Source organism: Ostreococcus lucimarinus, chromosome 13, assembly GCF_000092065.1.
Source record: "Ostreococcus lucimarinus CCE9901 chromosome 13, complete sequence".
Taxonomy (NCBI): Eukaryota; Viridiplantae; Chlorophyta; class Mamiellophyceae; order Mamiellales; family Bathycoccaceae; genus Ostreococcus; species Ostreococcus sp. 'lucimarinus'.
Window position 1 is genome coordinate 32439 of NC_009367.1, and position 12127 is coordinate 44565.

A 12127-nucleotide genomic window follows, 5' to 3' on the forward strand; every position below is an offset into this window, starting at 1 on the left:
GACGGCGCTCGCGCGCCATGCGCGGCGACGATTGACGCCCCATTCGCGAGCGCGCGGGGCCGAAACGGCGCTCGCTTCCGGCTCGACGCGAGTGAAATAATACGTCGATCGCTTATTACAACATCATTTGACGAATATAATGCAAAACAACACTCGACGACGGCGCTCGCATCACCTCGCGGTGCCGCGCGCGCCGTCTACGAGGGCGACGTCTTGAGAAAGCCATCGGCGTCGCGTCGTCAAAACATTCGACTTTGCGAACGCTCACCATTGGAGCGCTTACGCGACGACGGCGGTGATGGCGTGGATGGTGGCGTTGTCAACCTTGATGTCGTTCTTCTTGTAGTTGAACGTGGACGTGGCGACAGTCTTACCCGACACCATGGTGACCTCCGCCGGCATGTTCGCCGCGGTGAACGCGCCCTTGGCGACGTGGTTCAAGACGACGTCCTTGAGGCCGTCGTAGGTCATGATTTCAACCTTGGACAAGCCTTGCGCCTTGCAGAAATCGGCGAACGCGTCATCGTTCGGCGCGAACACGGTGATCGGGCCCTCGCACGTGAATTCAGCCTCAACGCCGGACTACGATTCGTCAACGCGCTCAGTCAGTCACGGGCGTCATCATCGCGTCTTCTTTTCCGGGTGTTTCGCCACGCCCCGACAGCGCCACCGCATCGCGCGCGCGCCCCCGTCTCGCGCCCGCGCGACGGTGCCGCCGTCCCGCGCGCGCGCTCCAATCGACGCGAAATAATTTTCCCATTCGTTCGCGCGCTCGCGCGCTCGCTCGCGCGCCCGCGCGCGCGCGCGACGACCCCTCATGCGATGCCGCGCGCGTCGATCGCTTATCCACACGCGGTCGCGCGCGCGCGGGTTTTCCGTCGACGCACCTTGGTGATCGCGGCGCCGAAGAGGGAGTACGACGCAGCCTTGGCGATCATACCGAACGCATCGTTGTTGTACGCGCGCTGTGCGATTCGGATCGATCCACCGTCGTCAGTCGCGCGCGCTTCGCGTCGTCGTCGGCGTCATCGTCGCGGTAATCATCATCATCGCGCGTCGCGTCGTCGTCGTCGTCGTGGACGCACCGCGCCTTCTTCGCCACCCTTGGAGTTACGGCGAACGATGGAGTTACCGCGCTTGGCGACGGTGTGCTTGGTCGTGGCGACGGCCTTGGCGGAGACGGTGAACTTTTGGGCGAGCATGGCGAATGTGTGCGTGAAAGAGTGCGGGGCGACGCGCGCGCGCGACGGCGCGGACGACGTGCGATCGCGCGTCCGATCGCGTCCGATCGTCGCATTGGAGATGCTTTCAGACCCATGTGTGCGCGCGCGAGTGGTGAAAAAATACCGCCCACCGAATCCGACGTCGTGGCGCACTGAATGCGCATACGCGTGTGGGTATCGCCGAATGTCCGAACGACGCGTCGCGCCCGCGCGCGCGAATGCGCCGAAAGCGCCGCGCGCGGCAGAGCGCGCGCGACGACGGACGCGCGCGCTTCCGAGACGAGAGCGCGCGCGCGTCGAATAACGCGTTGAGAGGTTCGCGCGCGGAGGCGGGTCGCGCCCGCGCGGGCCGCGTCGAGCGACGCGCGCGGGACGCGGACGGATTTCGATTCGTTCGATTGCGATTCGTCGCGATTGCGTTTGGTCGGCGAATCGCGCGCGCGCGCGGGCGAATCGCGATCGAGCGCGGGACGCGCGCGCGGTGACGAAGGCGCGATCGCGCGGACGTCATGGTGGCGATCGGGACGTCGAACAGCCGAGCGGGGGATAGCGAGGAGGCGCGCGTGCGCAAGCTCGTGCGGGACAGAAAGACCGCGAGCGCGGAGACGCGAAAGGCGAAGTCTCGAGGTCGAGGACGATTGACGACGTCGCTGGCGTCGTTCAAGGAGTCCAGCGCGCGGGAAAACGATGGAGAGGGAGATGAGGATGAACAAAGCGGGTACGGGATTCTTTCGATTGATAAGTTGATTTCGCTGTCGCCGACCGAGGCGGTGAAGCGGCTGGTGGCTTTCGGCGAGGATTTGAGGGGAAATTTCGTGGGATTGGCGGAACGCGCGGGGAGCGCGCGAGAGTGGGCGCGACAGGCGTGGCGCGATGGCGAGTTGTATCATCAATCGCTGGTGCAGATAGTGATACGTTTGGAGCATAAGCGGCTGTTGGACGAGCGCAGGTTCGCCGCGCTCGATCAAGTTTACGCGCAGACGAGCAAGAATCCAGACGAAGCCGAGCTGAATGCCGCGATTGGCAAGTTTGATTCGATCGTGCGGCGCTTCACGAGCGATCGCGAACACATCGACAATTTGTATCGGACAAAAGATGCGGCGGCGGAGGCTGCGAAGCGGGCGTACACGAAAGAGATGGAAAGCGCGATGAATGCGACGTCGCCGTCCGGCGAGTCGAATACGCCGAGGGATCGCCTCGGAGACGCGTACGGAGACGAGGACGACGATGTGTCCGAGGATTTCACGGACGATGCAGAGAAGTCGCAAAACTCCGATGACGTCAGGTACGACGAGTTGGCGGAAGAGTTGAAGAACTCGCCCCTTTTACAAACGGCGAGCGGCAAGGTGGCGCGGTCCAAACTCACACACGCCGCGTCCGTGGACGATGGCCCTGCGTCGTCGTCGCGACAGCGCGATGATGCGCTCGCCGCAGCCGTCGAATCGGACGACACGATGACGCAAGTAGGGCGGAACTTGAGCGAAATTGCGAAAACAATGCTGAGCGAAGAAGAACCGTCAAAAGGGGAAGTTTCTAGACGTCCAAACCTCGCGCCGATGCTCGGCAAGAGTTTGAGCTTCTACTCCTCAACGTCGGTCAACGATGACAACGACGCGCGTAACGTGCTCAGTTCGTTTGGACGTACGGTGAACGAACTGTCAGATAAGGAGTTGCGTTCGACCATCGTTCGACTGGTGCGAAGTTCGATTTGGAACGCGTTTGAAAACGTCACCTCTTCGCCCTTTGCGTACTGGCTCGCCGTGTTTTACATCACGCTCATCTTTGCATCGTCGCTTTCGTTTTGCATTGAGACGTTGCCGGAATACAAAAATGGCAAGTCCAAGAACGTGTTCTACGGTATCGAGTTATTCTCAGTCATCATGTTTACGATTGAGTACGTCTTGCGGTCGCTGTGTTGTCCAAACTATCGAAAGTTTGTCAGGCAACCTCTGAACGTGGTTGATTTGTGCGCCATTCTTCCGTTTTATCTCGAAGCTATTTTTCCGCTTTCGGTATCCAGTCTTCAGATTATTCGTACGATTCGTTTGGTGAGAGTGCTGCGAATCGTCCGGCTTGGGGTGAAATTCGGACGCTTATCCATCATCGGATCGTCGATCAGGGAATGCATCGACATGCTGTTGGTTTCGCTCGCCATCGGTTCAGTGTGCACGGTGATTTTTTCGACGCTCATCTACTATGCTGAACACGGCGATTACGTGGCGAGCTTGGACATTTACGCGCGGAGAACGGACGTTTATTGTGAAGGACTGAGCCAGAGCGTCACATCTATCTATCAAAGCGACGGTACGCTTGTGAGTGGATGCACGCACGTGGAGAGCCCGTACAAGAGCATCCCCGCGAGCTTCTGGTGGTGCATGGTGACATTGATGACAGTCGGCTATGGCGACCACGTGCCGGCGACAGGTTGGGGTAAACTTGTGGCGTGTCTCACAATGGTGACGTCGGTATTATTATTAGCCTTGCCGATTTCAGTCATCGGCACAGAGTTCACTCGTCAGTGGCTCAATTATAAAGTCGACTCCGAGTTCGAAAGGGATAAAAAAACCGTCACGCCGAGGTGTTACAGATTGTTCAAAGCGTTAAAGGAGCAAACCCGCAACGCACAAGACGCGCAACAGGACTTGCGTCAAAGAGCTTTAGATTTGGACGATCGAGTGCAGACTATAAAGGCGCTCGTGTCTCGTAGAAACGCTGAGACCGCCTTTCTTCATAGAAAAATTGCCGGTCGTTCGACGTTTTCGACGTCGGGCATGGAAAAAGTGCAAGGGGCGCTCGACATGGATGACTTGGATAGCGAGATGCATCAAATGTTCATGAGCCACAGAGATTACAGAGCGACCGCGCGCGAAGTAAAAACTATTTGGAGTGGGCATAAGCTCCTAAAGTTTACCGAGTTCCTGATCTCCGCTGAGCACGTTTTGGACGGGTTGTGCAATGACGATTACGACATGGTGACCCAGGAGTTGGACTCGTTATTCTTTGACGTGTGGCGCGCGCGTGCAAAGTTGGCGGCGACGTTCGGAAATGAACGACGAGGGACTGCCGCTCCGGCGAGTGTCGCGACTGAGGGCGGCGCGTGAGGAGATAAGTACCGTAGTATTAATTAATATCAACGCAACAACGCGACTTTGCTTTCACAGCGCGTACAAGGCGATGCGCGTCGGTCCTTCACCCGACGGGTTTTTGACGCGATACTCGAGCGACACGTCGTAAGCACGCGGTCTGGACTTTGATTTAACCATAGATATTCTTCCCACGATGGAGTCCGTCGCTTGATCGCCCAACGTGATCGGTTCGCGGAAGTGAAGCATCGTTTGCACCCAGTGCGTCTTTTTCGCCTCCGGGCTCGTCGACAACATCACGGCGAGGTCGGCGCAAAATCTCTTTGAAAACTCAGTGTCAAACCACAACACGATGCCGTGAGTTTCTTCCCCTATACGACCGTCTTTCGCCGACAACGAAAATTCCGTGGTGAACTCTGTGTCGGCGATGGAACACGTGGCGAGGTCGAGCTCGCACACTTGCGAACCGGACGTCGTCAAGCGCGCGCCGTCTACGTGCGTCACCACCGCCGTCTTCATCGCGCCCTGAAACAGCTGCTTCTTGATTTCTGGCATCTCGAACCCGTACACGTCCTCCCAAAACGGGAAGTCAGTAGCCTTGCGATCGAAACCAGCGATATGAATCGTGGCTATGTCGGGCAACACCGCGCCCCCGGGCTTTAAAAAGCGATTCCTCGCCACGAGGACGGTGTCGAGCATTGACTCGAAAAGCAAACCGTAGCCCATCCATTCGGAAACCAACACATCAAACGGTGCACCTGGAATATCACCTTCTATATCTTCCAATTTCCCGTAAACTATTTGAATGCGATCGCTAAATCCATTGTGCTTCACGTTTGCCTTGGCGACTTCGGCGATGTGCTTGGCGCCGTCGACTCCGACGACGGCGCTCGCGCCCCCTCTGGCGGCAAACATGCTTAAAATCCCCGTCCCACACCCAATATCGAGAACACGTTTCCCTTGGATGAGCGTCGGGTTCTTTTCGAGCGCGTCTCTGTACGCATCCGTGCGCGCGGTGTCCCCGATCATGTCGCGATGAATGTCAAAGTAGGAGTACGAGTCAAAGTACCCGTCGTCGACCTCTTGCTTCAGTCTCTCCTCCGCCGTCGTCGGCGCGCGTCGTCGACTCGTCGCCGGCATCGACACCATCGATTCAGCGGCGCTCTTCTTCACCGCCGCCGACGTCCCTCGACCGAGCGTCTCCGTTCCCTCGGCGACGACTGGCGAAAACGCCTCCGCCACGCTCGCCTCGTCCACCATCCCCGCCGCCGTCATCACCTCACACAATCGCACCCTCAGCGCCTCGTTCTCGACTCGCAACTTTCGCGCCATTTCCTCCTTCGACGGCGTTCCGTCCTCGTCTTCCCCGTCCTCGTTCTCTTCCTCTTCCTCTTCCTCTTCCTCTCGTCCCTCCACGTACGCCTCCCATCCGAAGAGCGCCCCGTCGTCCTCCAGCGTCGGCTTCAGGTACGCGTCGTCGTCCCACGCCCGCGCCTTCGCCCCCGCTCGAATCGCCTCAACCATCGCTTCCTTCGTCATCGTCCCTCGCTTTTTCTCCGCCTCCGCGCGCACGTAATTCAACCACTTCACGACGTCGTAGTGCGCCTCCTCGCACCCGCGTCCCCGCGCGACGTCTCGCGCGTCCAGCCCGTGCGCGTCCCGCGCTCGCCGCAGCGCCGCCGTCGCGCTCGCGTGCGCGACGTCGGCGTCGATCAGGTCGCGCACCGCGTCCTCGAGCGCGTCGTCCTCGCCGTCGTCGTACGCGTCGGCGTCGTCGTCGTCGCTCGAGCGCGACATGGCGGCGGCGACGAAACGACGCGCTCGAGGACGACGCGCGGGATCACGAGCGGTCGCGCGTCGACGCGCGACGCGCGCGGCGCCGGTCTCGCGATTCGCGCGCGCGTCGGCGTCGCGTCGCGCGTCGATCGGCGCGCGGCGGTGTGGCGACGGCGGCGCCACTCGTCGGCGCGAATCGCGCGCGCGCGACGCGCGCGATGGACGCGGCGCGCGCGAAGCGGCGCGAGCGGGCGCACAAACTGCGCGCGCGCGATCACGAGGCGCGTGACGGCGCGCGCGACGCGACGCGAGGGCGACGCGTTCGGGAATTCGCGACGCGGCTGGGATTTCGCGACGACGCGCGGGGACGCGGGCGCGACGAAAGGATCGAGGCGCGCGACGGCGCGAGCGCGCGACTGACGAGGGCGAAAGATTCGCGCGCGCGCGCAGAACGACGCGCACTTGAAGAGGCTGGATGCGATTTTGGGTCGATTGCGGCGCGCGCAGCCGACGCTCTCGGCGACGTTCGACGCGGCGGCGCTGTCGAAACAGATCCAACGCCTGCTGACGGCGGAGGATAAGGTGCTGGGAAGCGGTGGATGCGGAGAGACGTCGACGTCGGGACGCGGACGGCGAGATGGGTGCGTGCGGGTGCCGCACGAATTGTGGCGAGACGCGACGCCGCGAGGGGCGCTGTTCGAGGCGCTGCAGACGTACGTGGAGTGGCGACGGGAGGGGAAGCTGGCGAAGGACGCGAGCGATGACGACGGGCGCGAAGAGTTCGAGGGATACTTTCGAGCGGTGCGGGAAAAGTTGATCGAGCGCGGACATTTGGGGTTTGTGAAAATTTACATCGCCGACGACGTGGAACGCGCGAGGGAATTGAAGACGCTGGCGAGGGCGATGCGGGCGACGTTGGCGGCGTCCGCGGATGAGCCAGGGGTGACGCACGTCCTACGCACGGATGATTCGGTGAATGACGACGAGATCGAGGACGGCGCGTTGTGGCGAATCACGGAGACGAGAGTGGCGACGTCGAGTGGAAAGACGGAGCAAAGGTTACACTTTTGGTTTTATCCGGATTCGTACGACGCCTGGTACGCGGATTCGTCGATTAGTGGTAAGGGGAAAGCGCCGTGGGCGCCGGAGACGAGCGTGATTTTGAGAAATAAAGCGGAGAAGAGAAACGACCTGCCGCACAACGTGCGCGCGCGATGGTTGCGCGACAGTCACACGTTTAACGAGTGGATGAACGAGCTCGATTACGAGTACGACGTGACGCGCGAAATGTTGAGCGCGCCGCGGCACGCGTGGGATCCATCGAACGCGCCACAAAACAAACGCGCGCGTGCGCCCGAAAACTTTGAGGGTGATGCCGAAATTCTCGCTCCAGGAGAAGAGGAACGCGTGCCGTGGGGGTTTGCCGTCACGCGTCGTCGCGTCGTTCGCGCGCATCCAGTCGTCGCGGCGGCGGCGAGTCAAGACGACGGCGCACTCGTCTTGCAAGACGACGAAGAACTAATCACGAAAGAGTTCATGATTGCGAAAACGCTACGCATGCAGAATATCTCGGTGGATCAGTTGCCGTGGAATGCGACGCCGTCAATGCGCAAAGCCGAGCGTAAAGCCGAGCCTTTAACGGAGTACAGAGTGCCGACGCACAGCGCTTGGTTCAAATGGGGCGAAGTTCACGCCATCGAAAGACGTGCGTTGCCAGAATTCTTCGACGATGATGACACGTGTCAAAAGTACATCGCGTGTCGAAACGAAATCATGAATCAGTTTCGCTTCAAAGGCCAAGAGGTTACGTTGCATGAAGTGTCTTCGTCAAGAACGACAAAAAATATTGTCGACGCCGCCGCGCATCAGAGAATTTTCTCATTTCTCGAGCAGTGGGGATTGATTAATTGGCAATTCACATCCGGACGTGATGTGATTGACTTGAAACAAAAACCTCTCGCCGCGTGGCGTCGCATCGTCACTGGCGAGGATGGCGCGGCGCGTGTCGAGAAGACGGATCCCTTAGCCGCCTTCAAAGGGACGTTGTTCGAGTTTTCGAAATGTCGTGCGACGACTGCGAGTGGTTTACACCCGCTCGAACCGCAGTCGAGATATGCGCCGTCTTCGGAAACGCAACTCGAGCGTCAATCTTTGGATGCGTTGTTTGCCTCTCACGACGCGCTGTCAAAGCGTGGGGTCGACGTCAAGTTTGCGTGCAACGCGTGCGGCGCTGATTTAAAGAGCACTGGCGTTTTTTACCACGCGTTTCTCACGCGTGATTTTGATTTGTGCCCATCGTGCTTTTCCAAAGGCGTGTACCCGCACGGCCAAGCGAGCGGCGACTTTGTCAAGGCAATGTACCCAGACTTTCACGCCGAAGCCGTCTCGGCGGACGAAATCGTCGACGACGCCGAGTGGACGCCGCAGGAGGTCGCCGCCCTGCTCGATGCAATTTCGCAGTCGAATGAGTTAAATTGGAACGATATTGCTTCTGCGGTCGGGACAAAGAGCGAGGATGAGTGCTTGAAGCACTTCGCGCGCATGCCCATCGAAGACGCCGCGATTGAAAACATAGAGCGCGAGTTACTTGTGCCGCGCGGCGCCATCATCGATGATGAGGGAGCCAAGATCCTCGATCCTGTGCCTTTCTCATTCGCCCCAAACCCCACGATGGCTCAGCTCGAGTTTTTGGTGAGCATGATCTCCCCTCGCGTCGCCGCTGCGTCGGCGAAAGCCGCGCTGACGAAAATCGCGCTCGGCGGGTCGCTCGACGCCGCCGACCTCAACGTCGACGGTCTCGCCGCTGCCGCCATTCAAGCCAAGATCCTGGCCCAAGACGAAGAACACGAAGTTCATCGCATCATCGCCAGTGCTCTGGACGTCTTGCTGAAAAAGCTCGAAATTAAGCTCAGATTCCTCGGCCGACTGGTCGACGACGAGCCGGAGACGGCGAGCCGTCTCGCCAAGCTTCGAGAGGAGTCCGCGCGCAATCGAACGAACGATCTGTACACGCGCGACGTGCAATCCGCGCGACACAAGGAACACATAGCCACGATTCATCGTTTACGACAGCAGCTCGCCGGTCTGTCGTCTTAGTCGCCTCGCGCTTGCAGCAACAAAGCCGTAAGCCGTCACAACTCGCCTCGCCTCGAAACATGACCACCCGGCAGTTGACGATCCAAATCGTCTCCGACGTCGTGTGACCTTGGTGTTACGTCGGCGTGAAGAACCTCGACCGCGCGCGCGCCGCGCTTCGTCCCGACGTCGCGTCCTCCCGGGCCGTTTGGCGACCATTTCAGCTCGTGAGTTCTCATGATTGGCGGCGAATGGGCGCCGACGTCGCGCGCGCGGGCGTGAACAAGCGCTCGTGGTACAACGAACGATTCGGCGCCGATACGGTGGCGACGTTCGAGCCCAGGCTCGCGAGCGCGTTCGCGAAGGCGGGGATCGAGGGCGCGTACACGCTCGACGGCAACACCGGCGACACGAGACCTGCGCACCGCGTCGCGGCTTACGCCGAGGAAACGCACGGCCCGGCGGCGCAGGACGCCTTCATGCGCGCCATGTTCCACAGATACTTCATCGAAGCGCTCGCGCCGTGCGACGAAGCCGTGATGAGAGACGCGGCGAGCGCCGCGGGTTTGGACGAAGCGGCGGTTTCCAAAGTGCTCGCCGACGGCGAGGCGTCGCCGTTCGAGACGGTCGTGGAGGAGCAAATGTCGGCGACGCGCGCGCGCGTTCGCGGCGTGCCGCACTTCATCATCACGTGCGACGGCGACGGTGCGTCGCGAAAGATTGAGATCGGCGGCGCGCAACCGCCCGAGGCGTTTTTGGACGCGTTCGCCGAGCTTTTGGATTTGGACGCCGACGACGTCGCAGCGACGAAGTCCTAAAACGACCGGCGACGATAACGTGACCGCGGTGGTTCGTAAACGCGCGCGTCGACGCGCGCGCGAGAGCACCGCGCGATTAATTCCATCGACACTCGCCGTCGCGGCTCCTGCGCCTCGCCGGCGCCCGCGTCCACACTTCCAGCCTCCTCGCGCGCGCGCGCGTCGTCATGTCCGTCGCGAACGCGCTCGCATCGACGCAGCGCATCGTCCGTAACCTTCGGAACGTCCCCGTCGCGTCCTCGCGCGCGACGCGCGCGCGCGCGATGCGCGCGACGCGCACAAAGTCGCTCGCTGAAGAAATCGAGATACAGGGCGTCCATCACGTCGCGGTGATTTGCGACGACCTCGAGCGCTCCATGGCGTTCTACGGCGGATTGCTCGGATTGAAAATTAACCCCGAGCGTCCGGAGGATAAATTGCCGTACCGCGGGGCGTGGTTGTGGATCGGGCCGGAGATGATTCACTTGATGGAGCTGCCGAACCCCGACTGCGCGCACGCCGAGTTTCGTCCGACGCACGGGGGGCGAGATCGACACTTTTGCATCGGAGTGAAACGCATCCAGCCCTTGATCGATGCGTTAGAGCGAGAAAATATCGCGTACACGGCGAGTAAGTCGGGGAGGCCGGCGATATTCTTTCGGGATCCAGATTGCAACACGCTCGAGGTCGTCGAGGGGCTGGAGTGGCGTTGAGCGGCAGACTTTGGCAGGGGGTACGTTAGAGCGTAGGGCGCGAATTATATGTATGCTATAGTAGAAATATTCAAAGAATTTGGTTCGTTTACTAGGTGCTAACTCGTTGGTTTCACTACTCAACGGACGTCGCGTCGACACCGCAGAGCGTCGTCGGCGGCTTTTCGATAACGTGCCCGGGGCCCCAGAATCCCATGCAATCTCCCGCGCACGTCGCGAGCTCGCGCCCGGAGTTGCGACAAAACGCGACGTCACGGCGATCGCACGCACCGCCCGCCTCGCGACGTTTGAGCTCGGCTTCCATGCGCGTAAAACATTTGCGAAGCGTGCGTCGCTTGTTCGCCGTCGATTTTGGATCCGCGTCGAAGAGCTCCCGCTCCATGCACTTCATGCGTTCGATCCGCGCCGTCAAGTCCTCTGCCGTTAAATGAGGGACAGCATACATGGAGTATACGCCATCGAGATTGGCGTGGTGCGAACACGTCCACTCGCCGCGATTCGACGTCGACGTTTGACACCGCTCGCAGAGGACGAGTGGGAATCTGCAGACGACGCAAACTGCGCAGCTTCGAAGCTTTGGTTCACCGTCTCGACATCGCTGACAGTTCCACACCTCTCCGTCGCAATCGACCTTCCCGCTCTTTGGCATCACCCCGCGCTTATCGAACGTAAAATTCTTCCCGAGAAACAAACATTCCTCGCTCCCGCCGTACGCTTCCAAGTACTCGTGAATGCCGCCTTGTAACTGATAAACTTTCGCGACATCCGGCGCTTTCTTCTCTAAATAAATCGCCGCTTTCTCACACCGAATGCCTCCGGTGCAATACATGAACACCTCCTTCCCCGAACTCTCTCGCGCCGCCGAATCCAAAAACCGTCCGAGCTCTTGCATGTTCCTCGCGTCCGGGCATCTCGCGCCTCTAAATTTCCCCACGATGCTCTCGTTTTCGTTCCTCAGATCCAACACCGTCGCCTCGCCGTCGCGCGCCTTCAACGCTTCGTGGAACTCTTTCGGGCTCAGGTGCACCACTTTTTCGCGTCGTTCGTGCGCCAATCGCTCGCCCCATCCCACGAGTTCGCGCACCGTCTCGACGCGCGCGTCGTGGAACACTTGCTCGCTCGCGAGTGACGTCTTGTAAGGCATCGTCTCGCACCCCGGCACGAGCTCGCGGAGCAGCGCCTGGAACATCGGCAGCGCGCCGGACCGTCGCGATCCGCACGCGGTGCCGTTGACGCCCTCGCGCGCGACCAGCACGCGACCTTTAAAGTGCGCCGCGTGTTCGGCAAAGAAACTTTTGAGCGTCGACGCCACGGCGTCCGGGCGCTCGATCGCGGTGTAGGCGTAGAAGAGCACGACGTCGTGGACGTCGTCGCCGTCGGGCGCGGCGGCGTCGGGCGCCATCGCGCTGGGCGTCGCGCGAGGCGCGACGCGTTGTACGGCGACGGCGGGCGGCGGCTGC

At 60.7% G+C, this 12127-nt stretch overlaps 7 protein-coding genes across 7 annotated transcripts; 3 read left to right on the forward strand and 4 right to left on the reverse strand.

Annotated features, from left to right (window-relative positions):
- Positions 1-279: 279 nt before the first annotated feature.
- OSTLU_95041 (predicted protein) lies at positions 280-938 on the reverse strand (the record flags this gene model as incomplete). Its single annotated transcript, XM_001420995.1, has 2 exons — positions 280-582; positions 888-938. The coding sequence occupies 2 exons, from the start codon at positions 936-938 to the stop codon at positions 280-282; spliced, it is 354 nt and encodes a 117-aa protein (XP_001421032.1).
- A 2144-nt stretch (positions 939-3082) lies between these two features.
- OSTLU_7186 (VIC family transporter: potassium ion channel) lies at positions 3083-3733 on the forward strand (the record flags this gene model as incomplete). The annotated part of the gene is made up of 2 exons (XM_001420850.1): positions 3083-3475; positions 3560-3733. Coding segments are annotated over 2 exons (567 nt in total), but the record flags the coding sequence as incomplete, so codon positions are not given.
- Positions 3734-4525: 792 nt separating this feature from the next.
- OSTLU_5006 (predicted protein) lies at positions 4526-5335 on the reverse strand (the record flags this gene model as incomplete). Its single annotated transcript, XM_001420996.1, has 1 exon — positions 4526-5335. A coding segment is annotated over one exon (810 nt), but the record flags the coding sequence as incomplete, so codon positions are not given.
- A 213-nt stretch (positions 5336-5548) lies between these two features.
- Positions 5549-6103, reverse strand: OSTLU_17734 (predicted protein; the record flags this gene model as incomplete). Its single annotated transcript, XM_001420997.1, has 1 exon — positions 5549-6103. A coding segment is annotated over one exon (555 nt), but the record flags the coding sequence as incomplete, so codon positions are not given.
- An 882-nt stretch (positions 6104-6985) lies between these two features.
- Positions 6986-9975, forward strand: CHB3501 (predicted protein; the record flags this gene model as incomplete). Its single annotated transcript, XM_001420851.1, has 2 exons — positions 6986-9100; positions 9382-9975. The coding sequence occupies 2 exons, from the start codon at positions 6986-6988 to the stop codon at positions 9973-9975; spliced, it is 2709 nt and encodes a 902-aa protein (XP_001420888.1).
- On the forward strand, positions 9800-10667 carry OSTLU_27002 (predicted protein; the record flags this gene model as incomplete). The annotated part of the gene is made up of 1 exon (XM_001420852.1): positions 9800-10667. Exon 1 carries the CDS (start codon positions 10239-10241, stop codon positions 10665-10667), a length of 429 nt encoding a protein of 142 aa, XP_001420889.1. The 5' UTR covers positions 9800-10238.
- Positions 10668-10782: 115 nt separating this feature from the next.
- OSTLU_27003 (predicted protein) lies at positions 10783-12069 on the reverse strand (the record flags this gene model as incomplete). The annotated part of the gene is made up of 1 exon (XM_001420998.1): positions 10783-12069. One exon carries the CDS (start codon positions 12067-12069, stop codon positions 10783-10785), a length of 1287 nt encoding a protein of 428 aa, XP_001421035.1.
- Positions 12070-12127: the final 58 nt, after the last annotated feature.